Genomic DNA, 22331 nt, shown 5'->3' with positions numbered 1-22331 from the left:
GTGAGCCGTCGACCCTTCCATCTCTCCATCTTTCTGACACATTTATCCACCAAATATTTCCAAAAATCAGCCCTGTTACGTCCTTGAATCAGGGGAATACCCAGATATTTACCTGGAAGGGAGCCACACTTTATGTTGAGGATTCTTCCTATAGATCTCTGCCCACTAACTGGTACATTAAAAAAGAAAATCTCTGACTTATTGCAACTGATCTTCTGACCGGAAACCTGACCATAAAGATCGATTGTATTCTTCATTACTCTAGCCTCCCTTTCAGAAGCATCCCCAGCCAAGAAATTATCATCCACAAACTGCAAATGAGAAACAATCTCAACACCATTAGCAACCTTCACCCTCGTCCAAGAGCTTGACGCTCTCTCCCTAGTTATCAGTCTGCCTAAAACCTCTGCCATAATAACAAAAAGAAAAGGAGAAAGGGGGTCCCCTTGACGAATCCTTTTATCCATTTCAAAGAAACCTTGAGGGCTTCCATTTACCAATACAGAGAAGCAAGGCATGAAATACAACTGTTCACCCATTTCACCCATCTTTCATTAAAACCAAACCTCTAGAGAACTTTAACTAGAAAACCCCTATCCACCTTATCATAAGCTTTCTTTATATCCAATTTAACCATCATCTTCTCTAGCTTCCTTAGCCTAATAGAATGAATCATGTCATGGGCTATAATTAGTCCTTCATAAATAGATCTTCTTGGAGATAAACCACTTTGTTCAACGGAGACCACCGAATCTAAGACCTTTTTCAGCCTATTTGCCATTACCTTTAGAAATAATCTTATATATTGTGTTATATAAGGCAATTGGTCAAAAATCCTCAAATTTTTCCACCGTCTCCTTCTTTGGGATCAAAGCAATAAAAGTATTATTCAGATCCTTAAGACAAAACCTCCTTGTTGAGACTCCTCCACAACCTCCCATACTTTCCTTCCCTATAACATCCCAAAGTTCTTGAAATAAGAGTGCAGAAAACCCATCAGGGCCTGGGTCTTTGTCCCTTCCCAAACCCCATAAAGCCTTCCTCACCTCCCTCTCCGAGACCCTATACATCAACATTCCATTTTGACTGTCAGATATCTGTTGAGGAATAACATCTAAGACCTTCATTACCTCCAGCTGATCCACCTCATTTCTATGCCCTTGGTTCTTGGAAAAGGTTACTGCTTCCCTATTTATCTCTTCTTGTGAACATAGCATTTGACCTTCTACCAAATTTATTGAAAAAATCTTATTTAAGGCTCTTATTCTCACCGAGTTGTGAAGGAAATTTGTATTTCTATCCCTTTCATTGAGTTAGGTCTCACGAAGTTTTTGTCTTGAAAAAACCTCTTTCCTTGCTAAAACTTCATCATATTCCTTTCTTAAAAGTTTTTTCTTGACAAAATCCTCCTCTTGCATTCCTAAGCCAATCACCTTTTCAATTTAAGACCTTCAAGGAGGCTTCTAAAAACAACTTTCTATAAAATATATTCTGGTAATGTTCCCTATTCCAAATTTTTAATTGCTCTTTCAAGAATTGTAATTTTTTAAAGAAAATAAAGGCTTTGTTACCTTCATACATGGGAGCATGTAACCACCAACCTTTCACTAAATCTTTGAAACCATCCGCCCTGAACCACATAGATTCAAATTTGAAAGGGCATTTATTCGAGGAAGACTCCTCTTGAAGTCTTAAACCTATAGGAAAGTGATCAGACCCATGAACTGGTAGGATCTCAACATCAAACGTCCAATTACATCCTGACCAATCACCAAGCAGCAAGAAGCGATCCAGTTTCTCAGCAATATTCACAAAACGTTGTCTATGGTTTGTCCATTTAAACTCCCCTTTCTTAAAAGGGATAATGTATAGCCTGTTATCCATCACAAAATTATTGAAATCATTTTGGCTTACAGAACACCATCCTTGCCCACCTCACTTCTCCAGGAGACTTAAAATGGCATTAAAGTCTCCCCCCAAGGAGAGCAATTTCATACCCCATCATCTTAAGCAATCTTGTTAGGGTTCGCCATATATCCCTCTTCTGACTATCTTGGGTGGGGCCATAAACATTTATAAGATTGAAACCAGCATTAAGTTGTTTAGAGAAAGCTCTAACCCATTGCCAATGCTGGGCACACTGAACCACCTCCACTTGCATTGGTTCCTCTCTCCATAAGAACCCTAGGCCTCCAGAAGCCCCAGGAGCTTCAGATCAACAACTCTTCCACCTTCCAAAACATCGACTTATGAAAGCAACATCCTCCTTTATCTTTGTTTCTTGTAAAAGAATAACTTTCAATTTCACTTGATCAAGACCTCTCTTGATCAAGCGGAGTTTGTTAGGGGGTAGGGGCATTGCAATCCCTGACATTCCAGGAAAGGAACCTCATTGCCTCCAGGAAGAGGGATAACCTCTTCCCGATCTTAATTTGCTTTGTGCTGCTGCACTACCAGCTTCTTGGAGCAAAGTCTTTTTGCCTTTTCGGCCTCATTTCTTTTTCTCCCCAACTCAAACTAAAGAATCCTTCGCATCCGTTTGGGATAAAGATCTTTTATCAATGAAGATACAAATCTCCTCTAAACCCAACACATCTTCTTCATCCCCATCAGTTTCCTCCTTCGATTCCGATTCCATCATTTGACCACTTGAATCCTTCACAGACTCAAAATAGCATTCTAAGTTTGGTGAGATCTGGATATTTTAACCCTTCATCCTCCTGACCCACCTCTACTAAAACATCACAACCAAGTTCTTCATCCTCTTGGCAACTTATCTTTTGAAAAGCTTCGTTAGGGTTTTTTAGTCTACTTGAGAAGTCTATCCCTCGGCCATCCTTAAAAGGACACAAGATCCTCCTCAAGTTCTGGGGATATACAGTTTTTAGGAAGACACTTTGTGTCAAAACCATCCGCCTCTCTTTCCATTCGCCCCATGTCCTTTGTAGCAACCTCCTCTTCTTCACCTTTGGAACCCTCAGACTCATTTCCTGTTGTTTCTATCCTAACTACTCCCCCCCATTTTTCTTCTGGAGAGACTACATCCTTCGTCATAAGCATTAAGGCTTGCATATTCAACACACTTCCTTCCCATCTAGAAGCCTCTCTAACGATTCCTATTCTATCTTCGTCTTTGGAAAGGATCATTTTGCTGCCATTGCTAGACACTCTGTGCATGAAGTTTCTAGAGGCTTTTGAGAGGCTGATATAGTGAACACTCTTTGTAGTAGTTTCTCCTCTTCAGGGCTTTTCCCATTCCTAGAGATCACAAATCCATCCTCCTCAAGATCTTCACTAAGACATGCCGTGCAAACCATTAAGTTATCCTCGATAGAAAGTGGTTGTCACCATACCCCTTCTGTGGTATGAAGCTCAATAAGCTCTGGTAGTTGGTGACACGCATTCCATTGGATGCATATTCTAGGAAACATTTGCAAGGTCACTTTGCCCACCATCTCTACTGACTTGAAATACCTACCCAACTTATCCCCTATTAATCTATAAGAAGCCTCATTCTAGTATTCCTGTGGGAGATTACGCAAGCCTATCCATATCAAGAATGTTTGAATAACTTCCTTTGTGGGATCAAAATTTGCCACGCATGGTTTCATATAGAAACCTTTCCCTTCCAACATATAAGGACCACTATTTAAGATCCATTCTCTATCTTGTGCATAGTCAACAGTCACCATGTAGAAATCATTTTCTAGGGATTTAAATCCTTTAACCCGCCCCCATTGTTTATCACACCAGCATTTAACCTTTTCTATCATAGGCCACTCTCCACTCCATTTCGTAAAGAAAGCATGACATTTTAAAAAACTAACTGAATATTCCCATACCTTTGTATTTAAATCCATACCAGTCACTGTGCATTTCATTTGTGTTGGGTTTTCTGTCATAGCTTTCTTCTGATCCTTTGCTATTTTTGGCCTCTAGAACTTTTGGGCTACCATGCTAAAATACACCTTTCCACCTGAATTTGTCAAGACAAATCTATTCATTGGGTGCTCAGTTGGTTCCTGTCCTCTACGATCATACTCATTTCTTCCCTCCGCATTTGGCCGTTCCTTCTAACACCCTCGAGACTTCACAAGAGCCCTATTCTTACTGTGAGGACTCTAACGCTTTTGACTGTTATTTGCCGAGAAATCTTTGACCGTTTCTCTGTATCTGAAGTCATTATGACGTCTAAAAGGACTCCTTCCCATCCTTTGCTACAATATTTGACCATGATCATACAACTGCCATGGAGGCCTCTGGTTGAAACCAAAACTCCAACGCGGTCGCTCCATCTCCTTTCAAAAGGGTTTGTGGTAACCAGTGTGACTCGAATTGGAGTTGATGCGTAGCATCGGGATCATTAGCCTAATGCTACACCTCAAGACTCGCCTTCACACCAACTCGACTATTCACTCACCCTTTTCCAATAATTACTAATTGTTATAGTATTTGTATATTAAAGCCTGACATTTATCAAAGTGTAGTATAAGTAGCTGTGACTTAAGTGTATTAATGTTTTACCACTATTACCCATATTTGAATGAGATATGCTCATTACATCCAAAAAACAACAAACCATGTGATGCCACATCGGTGCACCAACAGAATACGACTTCATGTACAGGTGTCATAACATAATGCACGACAGTAAATCTGATCTATTTTGGGGCCTTTTTGGACAGGTGGGGGGGGGGGAGTATTGGTTAATGGGATGTTGTTGCAAATGCTCAAGTTAATTAGGAATTGCAGTGGATAAATCCCAAATTTATATAAATATAATTTCCAAGGAAGCATCTCAGGCTGATTATATTCAAAATTACAGCTCTTCTGCACCCATATTACATGTCCTAATGTCCAAGTTGGATGTATTAGCTATCAGGGAATTCTAGCCTGTGTATTTTCAGGGAGCTGAAATTGGCAGGGTTTTCCCTATAGCATAGAATAATCAACTTGTGGGCCTTAGTAGCTTTTCCAGTCAGAGCTTCTACCTGTTCTTCATATCTCAAGTTCATTTCTGTTGGGACTTTCATTTCCACCTGTCTTTCTCAATATTGGCATGCGAAGGCCTGATAAGTAGAACTTCAACCCTGCATAGTAGGGAAGTAGGACACAACACTTGAGCATTTATCAATAATTATTAATTTGTTATAGTATTTGTAGATTAAAGCCCGACATTTATCAAAGTTCAGCACAATTAGTTGTGACCTAAGCGTATTAATATTTTACCACTATTACCCACAATTGAATGAGATGTGCTCATTATATCCAAAAAACAACAAACCATTTGATGCCGTGTTAGTGCACCAAGTTCCAGCAAAACATGATTTCATGTACAAGTGTCATAACATAATGCACAACAATAAATCGAATCTATTTTGGTGCCTTTTTGGACTGGCTATATTGATTATGAGGGGGAGGAGAAACACTTGATTATCATTCAAAGACCTTAAGTTGTGGTGGGAGCTCATATGCAAGAGAATGGGACTACGCACATTTTTGACAAATTGCTGATAAGTGTGGGACCATCCTTGTGTGATGTGGCACATATCAGTGGCCTTATTGCAGCTAAGATAAGAACTCTGTGTGCCAATGTTTTGGAGAACTATATGCAATGAGATTGCAAAGCTTAAGTTAATTAGCAATTGGAGTGGATAAATCCCAAATCTATATAAATATAATTTCGGAGGAAGCATCTCGGCCTGGTTATATTTGAAAGTACAGCTTTTCTGCACCCATACTATGTGTCCTAATGTCTGAGTTGGATGTACTGGCTATCAGGGAGTTCTAACTCGTAACTTTTCAGGAGCTGAAGTTGGTAGGGTGTTCCCTATAGCATAGAATAATCAACTTTTTGACCTTGGTAGCTTTTCCACTCAGGGCTTCTATCTATTCTGCATATCTCAAGTTCATTTCTGTTGGGACTTTCATTTCCACCTCCGACTTGTTGAAGATTGTAGCTGCGATAGAGATCTTTATCTCTAGAAATATGGGCGTTATTATTGTTATGGTCACCTTCAGCTGAAGAGGACATTTATGATAATGATTGTAATATTAAATATAGAGATATGTGTCATATGACATGCGTTGAGGCATGCATATGGAAATACAAAGAGTCGTGTTTTGGGAAATTCAAGAGACCTTTGGTTTTTCTGCTAATATTCTCCTTTGTTTTGAACATTTTTTGATCAATAGAAGTGATATTTTTGGCTGTGTGGCTGGGTTTTTCCCTTCATCTGGAAGGGTTTTCCCAGGATGATTTTGTGTCTCTGTTGTATCTAGCTTGCATCTATTTTATTCTTCCTTATTGATGTTTATCATTATTTCGGGCAAAAGCTTAACATGTCTTTCTAAATATTGGCATTTAAAAGCCTGACAAGTAGAATTTCAGCCATACGCAGTAGGGGATAGGACACAACACTTGAGCATTTTCCAACAATTATTAATTGTTATAGTATTTGTAGATTAAAGCCTGACATTTATCAAAGTATAGCACAAGTAGTTGTGACTTAAATGTATTAATGTACCCATAATTGAATGAGATGTGCTCATCATATCCAAAAAACAACAAACCATATGATGACACATTGATGCACCAACAAAACACGACTTTATGTTCAAGTGTCATAACATAATGCACAACAATAAATCTAATCTATTTTGGGGCCTTTTTGGACATCTCAGTAAATAGCATGCTAATGTGCCATCATGTTTAGTCATCAAGACCTTAGGTTTAAACAGGAGGCTTGCCAATTAGGCTGGTGTAAAAATTTGGGATGATTCGAAGCTGTCACATAAGATTTTGAGATATGTGAATTTAGTGTGCTCAACTACTGGGTTCTCTTCTCTTGTACATTGACTGATTGGTTCTACTTGGTAGCCCATATTGAATATTGCATTCCATTAAATGCATTTTATTATATGTTTATAAATAAGCATTCTTAGTTCCACAAAGGTCCATTTCCTAAGGTTTGTGTTATACCTCTTGGATATTGTTCACGCTTCTTCAGCAGGTTGCATAATCACACGTAGTAGGTTATTTCACACGATACTGTAAGTTCAGCTTTGGTATCATGCAAGTGCCAATTTTTTATGCAAACATTGCAAATTCTTTCCTGTTTTGTTTGGAGTGATGTTGTGGATGAGAATGCATTTGGCGCATCAGATTCACGATTATGTTTTCACAATAAAGTTTGGTACATCTTAATGAGGGTCAAACCCCTGTTAACCCTTGAAGATTTCGTTGATTTCCAATGTCATAATTTTTGGTCAAATCCCTGTTAACCCTTGAACGTGTCGTTGATTTCCAATGTCATAATTTTTTTAAGGGAATGAATTGCATGTCTTGATAGATTAGAAAGATTAGAAGTTGATATATATGATGATTTCTCAGCGTTAGAATTGTTGTTAGTGTGAATAGTCAATGAATTTAATTTTTCTACAATCCAAGGTCTGTTATATCTCCCATAATAGAGATGGTTGATGGTATTGCCATGGAGATAAGAGCAGAGGGTTCATTTGATTTCTAGCTATACAATCTTCTTTGGAAGAAAAAATCGTGTGGGACAATGAGGGTTAACTATTTTCTTAAATAGTGTTAGGGAAAGAAGAGAAGCAGGGGATAGGAAGGGTGACTTAGGTACTGAATTTCAAACCTGTAGTATTAAAAGATCATAAGCTGAAGTTGTCTTCATTAGAGAAAGCTTTTTTTTTTTTCCTACTTTGTCAAAACTTTGTTGTTAGCAATTAATGAAACATGACAAACCTTTTTTGCATTCATTGGTATCTACAGAGTTGTTCCACCAGTGTAGACTCTATTAGGGAAGTTACTTGTTTTAACAGAATCTGGTTGTGTGCAATAATAGCATATGAAGCAAAATTTACACCACCTCGAACCAACATTTAAGCTCCTTTTTTTTGAGTTTTCATTTGTTGACAAAGGAAATGTGACAGCAAATTTATGAGTTGTTCTTCATGCTATCCACAAAATTCTGTCAACAAAGCAGTGTTGAAATTTTATTTTTCATTTTATATTGACATATATATCATATTTGATTTTTTGTTATCCATTGACTTTTTACTGAGAAAAATAGCTAGAACCATAAAGTTGTGTGATATGCATATTTTTCTCTATTGAATTTTGGAAACTGGAATTGTGTTATTGTACACAGGAATGTTTGAGTCCATTTGATTATTGTGACATTGTCACATCAACAACTCACAAGAGCCTTAGGGGTCCTAGGGGTGGAATAATCTTTTATCGGAAAGGACCTAAACCACGGAAGCGAGGCACGTGTCTTCATCAAGCAGATGACAGCGGGCACTATGAGTTTGAGGAAAGGATTAATTTTGCAGTTTTCCCATCACTGCAGGGTGGACCCCATAACAATCACATTGCTGCTTTGGCTGTTGCATTCAAGCAAGTAGCAACACCTGATTACAAAGCATATATGCAGCAAGTAAAGAGAAATGCACAGGCATTGGTGTCTGCTTTGCTGAAAAGAAACTGCAAATTGGTGACAGGAGGAACAGACAATCATTTATTATTGTGGGATTTGAGGCCTTTGGGATTGACAGGTATTCTTTTTAATTTTAACCCATTCTTTCTATCATGAGACAAGATTTCTGCTGCTCTTTTTTCATTTAACTGATGCTTATTTCTGAGGTAAATACAGAACTTAATTTATGTAATTTAACAATGCACAGAAGCTTTGGCATGGACAGTAACAAAGTAATAAAATAATATTTGGAGTTCAGATTAGCAGAACTCATATTTTAGCTTCACTTCCATACCTCATAACTAGCAACCATTTGCTACATGCAACTTGGTAAGCATTGTTTAGGAAACATTATTCAATGTTTCTTGGATATTATTGCTGAATGACTTGGACATTTGGTTACATTTTTTTGGAAGGGAATCTGTCTTATAGTCTGAATTAGTTTGTTCCTAAATTTTATAAACATCTCCTGCTATTTGTGCCTTTTTAAAGTTATTTCATTGTTCTCCTCTTGTGCACGCCTTTTATTCTTTATGCTTTAGTTTTTCTTTTCTGTTTTGTAGAGCAGTTTCTAGAGACAATGGATGCAATCGTTATTATTCAATGCATTTTAAATTTTACATGTAACTCTGTAAATTTAAGTATTGTATAGGAAACACTATTCAATGCTTCTTGGATATTATTGCTGAATGACTTGGACATTTGGTTACATTTTTTGGAAGGGAATGTGTTTCACAATGTGAATTAGTTTGTTCCTAAATTTTATAAATATCTCCTGCTATTTGTGCCTTTATAAAAGGAATTGCATTGTTCTCTCCTTGTGCATACCTTTTATTCCTTATGCTTTAGTTTTTCTTTTCTGTTTTGTAGAGCAGTTTCTAGAGACAATGGATGCAATCGTTATTAACACTCTCTCTGCTTTAATTTTTTTTTTTTCTTCTCAGTATTCTGTCTGTTATAATCTTTCATTTGTTATGCTTCTGTTTTATTTTCTCTTTTGTTTTATTGATCAGTTTCTAGAGAAAATGTATATAATTGATATTAATGCCCAAGTTGTATATGGGTGGAAATCTTCCTCTTTAACTGTTTCTTGGCCTCCATTAGTTAAAAGAATAGCCCTTTGTCTTTTAATAGCCCAAAAATGAATTTTGCTGTTGTTTTTTAATAATCATCGTCAGGGTTTATCTTCTTCTCTCTGTTTGTTAATAAATAATTCCCAGTGATTTTGCTTTATGTTTCTTATCAATGCCTATTCAAAGTGCAAACTACTCCATGAAAAAGGAAATAGTAGGTAAAATCTGAAGTACAGTGTCTGAAAAATTGGAAGTACAATGAACTATAAAAGGACATATTGAATAATGCTTTATGCATAATTATTTATCAGCTTGAGCCTACGACCAAAAGTCAAAAGATAAGCTAACCTAGGAAATAGACTCCAGTGCATGCTTTATCCCCAACTTAAGTTCATCTTCTATTTCAATTGTCTTGTTTGGCAATTTTATAAGTAATGATACATAAATCTTTGTGATCTTGCAGGGAATCGTTACGAGAAGGTCTGTGAAATGTGTCATATAACAGTAAATAAAAATGCTGTTTTTGGTGACAGTGGTGCTATGTCTCCTGGGGGTGTGCGCATTGGTAAATAACCCTCTTATCTCTTCTATATTTATGCTGCAACCATATTTTGCTTTCATTCAGTTTATAGTTGCTTGCTATGCAATATTATTTGGGGCATCAAGGTTATGTGACTGCACACAAATATACTAAAAGAGTGCAATTACTGATGTTTGATTTCATGGCACAAGCATATAATAGAAAGCCAAAATCCAGTCATGGTTGTTCAGTTGATGTTTTTATCTTTTAATTTTGAAAGATCTAAATTCATTCCAATGAAAATTATCTTTGATTTGTAGAAGTAAAATAACTTTCTCAGATCATGAAATTGTTAAAAACTTGGCTCTTCAAAATAATCAGGGTGGATGCAATACACACTGAACATTTTCTGGTCATGGTAACATGTTTTTCTGTATACCCATTGCATTTAATCTGTTAGGAGTGGCCATAAGTACTACGCTATTTGGTTCAAGTTGAATGAATAATTCTTTTTGTTACTAATACTGTAAGCTCACTTTTTAACTTTATGAGTATTTTTTTTAAATGTTGGATTCAGTTTACAAAGAGACTCCTATTGGCTTCAACTTACATAGCATACCAAAAGTAGCCCACAGAGCAAGAGGACTGATATCAAGCTTGCAAGGAGCATGATAAAGTAGCACAAAATGTAATAGCTATCCAACAAGTTCTTCTCAAATTATTTTTTCAGACGGTTAAAATCTAGAATGCCAGTTTGGGTTCGGTTCCAAATATATGCAGCCTAGAAGGCATGAGTTAAGATTAGAATGTCGCATAATATCATAAAAACATTTAAACAACAAAAACACTTGTAAATTTGTTATCATAGTGATGGTGCCCTAAATTTCAAAATTTTGAGCATCCATTTGAGCATATTTTATATAATCTCTACCCCATTTCCTATCATTTATACAATGCTCATGAAGACTAAATTTAATGCTTTTCTTTGTCCCTCAATTACATTTTCATCAAGATCCTCATACAAGTCATTATTCTTTGGGACATTCAGGAGTATCAAATTCCATGAGCAACAGTGTGAAGATATATATACTTGCTGCCTACTGGTGTTAAAGACATTCTTAAGCTTAAGTCGCATCATAATATACTTGAAGATAATGACAAGCAGCGTGTTACAAAGAACAGTTATACTCAGGAGATCAGTCTTCAAGAGCGCCTTTTATTGCTGAGAAGAAATGCTTACGCAGTAATTAATCATATTCAAAACATTTTCTAACAGGGGGTACATGAGTTAACATCCTTTGATGTGTAATATGAGTAACAAAGACAATTTGAGGATTAATTATAAATGTTTACAAGCTTGCTTATATGCATGACACACTGCTACCAGTAGTAAAGAAAGGTTTGAGTTTGACATCAGAAAAATACCATGAAAGATTCTTCCAACAACCTGGAGCTGGGTCTGCAACCGGGTTTAAAGATTCTGTGTATAGATTGTAAAATTTGCTTGGAAGCTATTATATACTTGTGACGACAACTCTTATCAATCCAGTCCAATGATATTTTCAGCACAAGTTGAGGATCCAGGACTAAGGGGTGACATTACAGTACAAATAATTGGTGAAATTGTGGCAAGATCTGGTAGTGTCAATGGGCTTATTAGTAGTGGATCATTTCTCTGTAATTTTAACAGAAGACTTATCCCGAGATGAGATACCTTACAGAGCAGAAGGATCTTTTCTCTGTAATTTTAATAGAAGACATATCCCGAGATGAGATACCTTACAGAGCAGAAATATTGATACTATTCATGTATTCAGAGCTTCATACACTTATAATATGAGCAAACAAAGATCCATTTGGCAATGCTTTTCCAGTCACACAGAGTGGATAACATGAAGAGTACAGGAGAGTCTCAATACCAAAAGTAGCGATAGTGTATGAACATACAGAGTAGTGATAAAACATAGGCCCAGAAAATGCTTCTGTTATATTAAGACAGTTGCAGCCTTTACTCTAAGGACGACAATGAATCTCAATGTTTTGAATTGGCCTCTGCATATGGCCATGCAAAGTTTTTGTGCATTAAAGTCTGCCGTGAAGGGACACTGAATTTCCTATGAAGAGATTGGATGTTTTCGTTCCAAGAAATTGATAAGGGTCAGACTACTCAACGCAAAATACTGGCTTGTAAAATCTTCATCATCGTGACTAGAAGCATATTCAATTAATGTTGCGTCTATCATCCTCTGCACACAACATGTTGGGTGTTCGAGTCAGCATTGGAATAAAGAAATCATTGGGATGCATATCTTGTCAGACATATACATTGGTTTATCCATCGAAGGTGAGCATAGAATTTCGTACACCCTTGGCTCTTCAGATATCCAACAATATTCATATGCGGAGAGCATATTACGTTGGATGGAGAATAATAATTGATGCACTATTGTCAATGCCTTTTGGAGCAATACAAAATTTGAAGACTTCTGCCATGAGATCTATAGAAACTACAATGACAGGGCGACAAATATGATATCGAGCTTCTCTCGTAATGTTGACAAACATTGATCATCATGTGTGCAAATGGTTCCGAAGTATGAAAGGCGGAAAGGGATCACAGTTGGTTGAATCTGGAAAATTTGATAATATAAGCTCCGATGTCGAAAACGGCATTCACAGGCTTTGTACATAGTCGGAGAAATCATTGAAATAAACATGATAGATATAAAATATTCTTGAGCGGAGATCAAATATATTATCAGACAGTGGAAGATTTGGAGAAAATTAATAATGTTATCCTTCAAAATGAAAGTTCATCGAAGAAAGTAATTTTAATAAAAATTAATTGATGAAGATTATTATTAGTGGCGAGGCACGATTATTACTTTAGAGGTGAGACTTTTCCTTTAAAAGGTCATTTCTTTAAAATAAAAAGGTATAAGTAGGGAAGAGATATTTGAAAAAAAACCCAACATATTCGTTATTAAATATTAAGAAAAAAAAGATTCATATATTTATTTGTATGGAGGAATAAGGAGCAGAATATGACTTTGTAGTATATTCTAATATTACATTTCAATGATTTATAAAACCCTGTTACTTTTTGATTATTCAAATGGCACAGAGAATTAAATTACAATTGATTGGTCCTTTATAATCATTTGAAAAAAATTTATATCAGATAAGTGGACGAGGTGATCTATAGCATTTTAAACTTGATCATTGCACATATTGTGAAATATTTAATTGTTTCTGAATTTCTCTCCAATTTTTCTCCCCGACCTTAGGAGTTAAAGCAAATCTAGACTAGTTTAGAATTGTGTATATATATATTTGATGCATCATGTCTTGATTATTAAATTGTTTATAGTTTATGTGCATAGAACATTATAAAGTTGTACATTATAATCTTCACTATAGTTGACTCTGTTGCCCGAATAAGCTAAAGCACTAATCCTTTTATCATTGAAGTATTGGATTTATATTTGAAGTCGCAAAAATTATAATTTCCTTCTTACAAACCCCAAATCCATTGTTAAAAACCTATACAAAACATTCATTTCAAACCATCACATAACTCCAGATTAATCAAGTTCAAAGACCTTGCCAGGCGGAGAACTCCAAAGCTTAAATTCACTATAGAAAAGCCTTGAACCAAGTAGTCAACATTTGAGGTGAAGGTCTACCCTCTGGGTGTAGCGGAACTTAAAAGTGCAGGGGAATTAAAGTCATTCCCATTTGTTGGCCAGAGCTGATTGAGAAATCCTATTGGAGAAGTGGCAAGCTCTTGGATTTCCAATCTGCGGTTTTGGGAACCAACACATAGCATCATGAATAATGACTATACCAACATATTTCAAGTTCATCATCAAAGATTCAAAACATCAAAAATCATAACATCAGTTCAAGTATCATTGTTCGAAGTTCAACTAATGATTAAAAATTTATTGATATTCTTCTTCATCATTCTTTTGTTCCTCGTCATCATCATCATCATCATCATCTTCTTCTTTGGCATTAGATGACTCACAAATAGAGCTAAGGCCAATGGGATCAGCTGCACCAATAATAGTATTGGCATCAAAATCTATAAATTTATCAAGTCCAAGCTGAGAATTGGAAGCATCCAAGTCCACAATCTTGACATTTATATCCCACCTCTTCGTCTTCCCTTCCTTGTATTCTTTACTCTTGTACGAGACTAGAGAGAAGTCGTAATGCACAAGTACAAAGTTCTCCCCTCGTTTTGATTGCAGCCTATTGCGCTTCATTGAGTGGATGAAAGAATACATGCTTCAATGTCTTGCTGATGCAGATGAATTGGCAACCTATGAAGACAAGACAAAGAAACAATTAGAATAAAATTAATCTTATAAAATAAAAATTACTAGCAATTTATGAAGAAAAAGTAAACTAATTTAAAAATAAATAAAACTTGTGATATAACTTTAATTGCAAGGGGCTGCAATGTTTGGAATCTTTGGCAACAGAGGTACCACCAACTATAAGCATCCTTCCTAAATCAATAACGAAGAGCATAGATTAAAATCTCTCTGAGAAGTGGTAGATTTGTTTGCTTCTCGGGAGAACTTTTACAAAATGAGAACACTTATGGTTTTATCACAAGAAATTCAAGCCGAGAAGACCTTAATTCTCTCTGATAAGTTGGCCACTTCTTTGCGATAAATTGTGAACTTCTTGCGATAAGTTAACTACTTCTCTCAAGTGGCATCAATAAAACTAGGATGCCCAACGACTTGCCTATTCATTGTTTATTTTGCAATTTTGAGTGTTTGGAGGAGAGGAGAAGGGTTTTGATGGAGAGAAATAGTCTTTAGCAGCCTTGTAGATTGATTACAGGTGGATTTGAAGTGGATTCAAAGCAGATTCCAGGAGATTTTTCAAGCAAATCTAGATTCACAAGTTTTCTAAATTCTTTTTCGTTTTAATGGGAAGGGAAAGTAAAAGGATGTCGATTAGTTTCATATTTGTACTTGACATTTGTATTTGCTTATCTTTATACAAAGACAATTTTCTATTTCTAGTTTGCATAGAGTTTTGAGTCTCTGAATATGGCAGCTAGCCATTGGCATTCTACATGAGGATGCAATCTTGTTACATACTTCATTTATATATATCTATATCAGCTTGTTTGGTTTGTTTACTCATTTACTAACTCATTAAATGCATGTCCTTATTGAATTTTCCAAAAATACGCATTTTTAATTAAATTTAATTCATTTTTAAAATTCCCAATATTTTTCCAATCTGTTGCTGATTTATCTCCAATATTTGCCAATAACTTCATTTTTTGGCTAACAGATAAGTGGCAGAAAATGAGATTTTGCACTATGAGGAAGAACATCATTACTTAGACATCTTGCATTCACAAACTCTATGGATTGATCCATAATTAAATCTCGCATTTCATCTTTAGGATAGTCTTTCAAATGCTGATTTATATCCATCAGACATTTTTGAATCTCTATAGGGTGGCAACCTTCCTGGTAGATTAGTATATTGGGTGCTATAGTATTTGGGCATTAATGTATAGGCAAGTAAATGTAGAGGAGTGGTCATTTTGTTCCATTGTTCTACAATAATTGCTTGCAATTCTTTGAAGGTCTCTTGGTGGTCTTGCTCTTTTTCATTAACAATTTTCTTGAACTTCTCAAGCATTGGGTCTATGCAATCATTGATCTCTCCAATGCAAGGCCTATCCATGTCAGTGTACCTAAGCATTCTTATAATGGGCTCAGTGATCTTAATGAGATATTCCACATGTTCACACTATGCGTTATCCGATATCCTTTGCTTTATTGTGGTTGCCCTCTCATTGTTGCTTTGCCTCCATATGTGACGTAGTGCAAGGCTGGAGAATCCCCAAAGGAGATGTCCTAGCCCCCAACAATTAACCACACAACAGAAACACAACACAAGATACATGATCTGATACCAAACACAACTCTTTATTCATAAATCAACTAATTACATGCAATGCGTCAGGTTGTAAGGCCTTCTTGGTTACGACCAAATACAAAGCAAGTAATAGTTCTGCAAGATCCCTTAAGATCCAAACCCAAACCCTAGTTAGTCAGATCTGTAACACAATAGTGATAGAAACCTCCAGCAAGATCTCAACTTGTGCTCACAAGCCACCAAGCAATCTCCTTGTTTTCCAAGCCGTAGCTACTAGCTCTTCTCAAATTCGGTCCTCTCAACTACTCCATGCTGAACTGAATAATGACTCAAGACTTCTCCATAACCCCCTACTTATACCCAACCAAGCCACAAGTCGGCCTAGCAAGTTACAATTTAAATAAACCCTTACATTAAATGCATATTTAAGCCACAAGTTGGCTCACAACAAACATTAAATACAAAATGTTAACCCTCATGTTAACCCACGATAACCACACGAAAATACTTAGGACAAGCCCCCAAGTTTACAACACTGATTAAATGCACATAGGAGAGATAACCAAGGCCACACATAGGTCCTCACACACCCCCCATATCGATCCACTTCACGATCACATGCTACATACATTAAATACATAAAGTCAGCCAACCAAAACCCCAAGAACTCTAGTTGGTACGATCACCCTACCGAGTGTCTGTTACAAACGTAAATGGCAGAATACTTGATTGATTAATCAGAGATTAAAATGATCTATATATACAAAGAGGAGAGTCGAATAGAATAGAAACATTCTATTCTAGACTACACCTAAATATTAGAAACATTCTAATATTTACAAAGATATAATAAGATACAATAGTGAGCATTAAAAAGAAACATGAAGATTATTTTAATACCCCCCCTTAATGCTCAATCTATTTACTACACCACTAGATCCTCTGAATTTAACAAACTTGTCAAGACCAAGGGGTTTTGTGAAAATATTTGTTGGTTGCTTTGAGGTAGGAACATAGAGTAACTGAATAGATCCATCTTCTACTAATTGTCGGATGTAATGGCAATGAAGCTCTATGTGCTTGGTTCATTCATGAAACACTGGGTTCTTGGCAAGTTTGAGTACTCCTTGATTGTCTGAAAACAAAGAAGTCGGACTTGCTTGAGGAATATGCATATCTGCAAGCATCTGATAGAGCCAAACTGCTTCACAAGTTGCCTTGAAAGCTCCTCTATATTTTGCTTTTGTAGAGGAGAGTGCATGTGCCTGTTGCTTCTTACTGGTCCAAGTAACTGCTACAGATCCGATACTGAACACATAGCCAGAAGTTGATTTCTTTTCATCAACTAAACCGACCCAATTGGAATCGGTGAATCCACTGAGCTAAGGAGTAGTACTCCTTGTGTAAAGAAGACCATAACCTGAAGTACCATGTACATAGCGTAATACATGTTTCACTGCAATCCAATGATCAATCTTGGGGTTCGTTATGAACCGTGAGATGTAGCTGATTGCAAAACTGAGATCAGGTCTAGTAGTAGTAAGTTAGATGAGACTACCTACTAGCTGCCTGAAGAGTGTTTCATCTATAGGAGGAGAATTAGATTGTGTGGACAATTTTAGACTAGTCTCCATAGGAGTGGAGACAGGTTTGCAATCCTGCATTCGAAACCTGTCAAGCAAATTTCTGGCATATTTGGACTGAGACAAAAAAATACTGTTGTCAGTCTACCAAACCTCAATACCTTAACAATAATGAAGCAATCCAAGATCTATCATATCAAAAGTTTTGCATAGATCCTGTTTGATTTTTGAAATCAAATGTTCTGAACTCCTAGTAATGATCAAATCATCCACATAGACAACAAGAAAAAGAATATCCTTACTAGAGTGTTTAATATACAGATTACTGTTTGACGGACTACGCTGAAATCCCTGAGCAATCAAGTACTGATCAATCTTTATGTACCAAGCCCTAGGGGCCTGTTTAAGACCATAAAGGGCCTTTTGGTGTTACATCCCAATTTTTGACCTAGCTTGAAATATAGCCGTTGAGGTTCACATGAAGTCAGTTGGCAGTTTAATTTGATATAATCTGGCGAAATGGTAAGATAGTTGGTCGTTATGATTTCAAGTGAAGATGACATGTTAGTTGATCGTCAATCGCAAATTCATGGAATTAAGATGAAGGTTAACTATTATGATTATTAAATTTAATTACGGAGAAATTCCTTGTAGGAAGCATGTCAAAGGGGTGGAAGCATTGTCAGAAAAGAATTAGGCAGGGCATCACCATCACTGGGCAGACAGGTAGAGGACCTAGCGATTTGAAACAGGATACATCTGTGGAACTGCATGAGTTATTTAAATAAATAATTTAAATATAATAATTGAGTTAAAATATAAAACGTATCTTAAAGGATTTTAATTTATCTTTCGTTATATTGTTTTAATAATTATTTATAAATGTGCATTTAAATATAAAAATGATTTGGCATCTTCATATTAATAATTTAACAGAGTGATGTTTATATTTGCATATAAAATTATTTTAATATTCAAATTATAACCTTCCAACTCTCTTTCCATTCTTTTATTCTTTTCATTTTAATAAATCTTTGGTTACAACCGATTAGACACTTGGCGTTCTTACTTTTCAATTAATCTTTTAAGTTACAGAAGGCAAAGGGCCACCTTATTATATTATAAGAAATCAAGAATGGGAGTTGAAGGTGTTAATTGTTTTAAGCATCCGATTGTCTTTTCTTCTTATGGGCGATTTATATTTAATTCGAGTTTTTCATTGTTTTGGCGGTTCCTTTCCAAATAATAATATTTTGCTTCAAGCCTTCCGTACGGGGACTATCTGGGCTGAAGTCATGAATCAACCAAGATGTTCAAATCGTTTTCATTTAACTACGGGTCAAGAAGCAGGATTGGTGGATTTATTTCAGTACAAGTCTAGACTCAGATTTTTGGTCACGTAAGATATCTGATGTACCCGTAACTTCCTTTACACTTGATTAAATTGGATACAGATTTTTGTTTCTTCAAGCCGTCAATGATAAGACATTGTTCAAGCATAAAGAAGTCGTTTTTCCTTTCCAAGTCTAACGTTTCCTTGAGATAATAATATTGCTTTTATAGTTTGCTGTATTTTCTTGTAGTAATATGATATTGTTTTATGCATAAAAGCCTGCTGATTTTCTTAGCCATTTGTAATCGAATATTTGAGATGATTGAATAGAAATTCTCTAAATTCATTTGCATAAATGTTATCATTCCAAAAGGAACCAATCCTGATGTATATTATTTGAGTGTGAGATAATAAAATCTGAACATCAAGAATTTCACCAGGCTAAGGTGCCAGTATGTGGTGAATAAGGTGTAAAGTATCCTAGTGAATTTTAATTTGATAGCACCAAGGAATCATTGGCTTGATGGCCTCAGAATGGTGAGGAGGTGTAAAAGATATCTGCAAGAGAAGAATGACATCAAAACTAAATAAATAATACAATAAATTTGCTTTAACTCACGCATGCTCCACTCATCAAGAATGTTGTCAATTTTGAGATCATAATCATGTAATCACAGAATGTTAAATGATGATTGTATGCAATCTTCTTGAATAATTGTTAGAGCCATCTGCTCTGAGAATTCCGGATACCTGGGACTCACCCAACTGTGTAGCCAAGAAGATGGGTGATGAGGTGTGAGAAAGGAATCATCAATAATATGAACCAGTATCAGTTATGACATTTCAATATTTATCATTTAATATGAATTAATTAATAGCTCATGCATATTCCCTGTTATGGTGATCTCTTGCTGCCAAGTCGTATGGTGTGTTATACATCATGATGCCCAGTGGATGGTAAGATGTCCCTTGTCAATTCCAGGTAGGGAGGGCCTTTCTCGTCAGAGATCGTGTGGGGATCAGTTGTGGTCCGAGGTTGGGTGGTTAAGCCCCTGACAATGTTTCACCTCTTCCCAAGAATGTCAGACATGCGTTAGGCAGAGATAAGCTATGCATTCAATTGTTTATCGAAGACAGGTAATACTACTTTTATTAATGAGGAGGTAAGTTTAAATTGAGATATTTCATTGTTACTGTTGTTTTACACCTAGATATAAGAGATAGAATCATGGATTGCTTTTATTTATATGAATATCAAATATAAGCATATTCCTAATCTTGAGATACTGTCACAGTTAAGTAATCGGAGGAAAAAGAATTTGAAGCCCTAATTGATTGAGAGATGATTGGAACCCTAAATGATATAGTGGTATTGGGAACCCTAATTGAATCCATGGTATTGGAAGCCCTATTTGAATCAGTGGTATCAAAAGCCCTAAGTGAATCCATGGTATCGAAAGCCCTAGTTGAATCCGTGGTAGCAGAAGCCCTAAGTGAGATAGCGATATCAGAAGCCCTAAATGAATCGAAGGTAAATGATGCCCTAATTGATATAGTGGTATTTAATTGTAATTATCATTTAATTTAAGATAGCAATTTGTAAGATGATAGTCATCATATGAAATTGTTATAGTGTATTTGAGGACTAACTTGGGTGGTTGCAGAAGCATCCCTAGTTTGATTTCAATTTCAATTTTTTGAGATATGTGGTTATCAATTTCTGTAGTAATTTCATTTGATGGTATTTCAAGTTTTTAGTTAAGAAATTTTGTTTGACTGACTTTAACGGTAAGTCTTGTTCACATGAACATGAATGATATAATTGTCTACCTATGAAATGAAGTAGAAACTGTATTCTTTGAGTATGTTGATTTAGACCCGGGAAAATCGGGATGTTACATCTGGAGTCTACATGCTTTTGGTTCCGAACTGACAACCTTGAAACTTGGGGGCTGCATCATTTAGATTTCTTCCTGTAATTCACCATTGAGAAAACCACTCTTCACATCCATCTGATGAACTTTCCAACCATATTGAGCTGCAATGGCAAGAAGAATGTGAATAGTGCTCATCTTGGCAATCGGAGCAAAGGTCTCCTCATAGTCAATGCCTTCACGCTGGGTGAATCCTCGAGCAACAAGTTTGGCTTTGTATTTTTCCAAGGTACCATCTGCATGATACTTGACCTTATAGACCCATTTACAGCTAATGGGTTTCTTCCTAGGAGGGAGATCTGAAAGAACCTAGGTGTGGTTCTTTTGAAGCCTCTGAAGCTTAGCATCCTTTGTCTGTTCCCATTCTGGAATTCCTTTGGCCTTTGCATATGTCTGGGGCTCAGGGATACTGTGGATGTTGGCCATAAGAGCAACATTAATTGTGTTGTGCTGAATGCTCTTATTTCTAGAGGTTCTACCCTCAATGAGTTCATCAGGATGAAAATCACTAATCGTTTGAGCCCACCATTTTGGCCGAAGAGTTGAGGAGCCAATATTAGATGCTGTTGGAATAGCTGGATGAGGAGTAGGAGCAGGAGCTGTATTATTTGGAAGTGGCTGAGGTGGTGTATCAGTAGCATCCGATGACTCCTATAAAATAGAAGAACCCAAGTCAGAGATTGTTGAAGACTGAATCTCGGAATGCGGTGGGGAGGCAGAGAGCGGGAATGGTTCGAGTTCCTCATCAAACACAACATCACGACTGAAGATTAAATGATCAGTATTTACATCAATCAGTCTGTAGGCCTTATGTGTGTGACTATATCTTGTAAACATGATTTTCTGGCTTTTGGAATCTAACTTAGTGCGTTTGGTATCAGGAATCCATACATATGCTAGAGAGTCAAAAACTTTCAAATGGTTGATCCTAGGTTTGCGATCAGACTAGGCTTCCTTAGGAGTCTTATGGTTAACTGCAAGGGTGGGTGACTGGTTAAGAAGATAGACAGTTGTGGATACTGCTTTTGCCCAATATTTTTTGGGAACATTTCTATGTTCTAACATAGCCCTAGCCATTTCTTTGATGGTACGGTTTCGACGCTCTACAACACCATTTTGCTTAGGTGTGTGAGGTGTGGTGAATTGATGTCTAATGCCATGAGTAGTACAAAAGGCAAAGAAAGAAGAACAAAATTCCCCCATTATCGGTCCTAAGAGTACGGATGGATGAACAAGACTCCTTTTCTACTAGAGCTTTAAACTGCTGAAATACAAGAAAAGCATCTGATTTTTGCTTAAGAAAATATACCCACATTTTGCAATTGAAATCATCCACAAAGATTAAGAAGTACTTGTTCCAGTAATAGAAGGAGTATTCATAGGACCACATACATCAATGTGGACCAGCTGGAGTACTTTAGATGCCCGCCATGATTCACCATCCTTAAATGGTTTTCTAAGTTGCTTCCCT

At 36.4% G+C, this 22331-nt stretch overlaps 1 protein-coding gene across 2 annotated transcripts in view; it reads left to right on the top strand.

The window, feature by feature from the left end:
* The window catches only part of LOC149554325 (serine hydroxymethyltransferase 4-like), a 44632-nt gene that overhangs the window by 5440 nt on the left and 16861 nt on the right, over nucleotides 1–22331 (top strand). For both annotated transcript variants that reach the window (XM_089828445.1, XM_089828444.1), the window contains 2 exons: nucleotides 8172–8577; nucleotides 10035–10136. In XM_089828445.1, coding sequence (XP_089684571.1) covers nucleotides 8172–8577; nucleotides 10035–10136 — 508 coding nt within the window. The remainder of the gene's footprint in view (nucleotides 1–8171; nucleotides 8578–10034; nucleotides 10137–22331) is intronic.

Source organism: Cupressus sempervirens, chromosome 5 (assembly GCF_028749045.1).
Source record: "Cupressus sempervirens isolate cs-2001-9-10 chromosome 5, ASM2874904v1, whole genome shotgun sequence".
NCBI classification, from domain to species: domain Eukaryota; kingdom Viridiplantae; phylum Streptophyta; class Pinopsida; order Cupressales; family Cupressaceae; genus Cupressus; species Cupressus sempervirens.
Note: the sequence above shows the minus strand (reverse complement) of the source record. Positions and strands in the feature narration are given on the sequence as shown.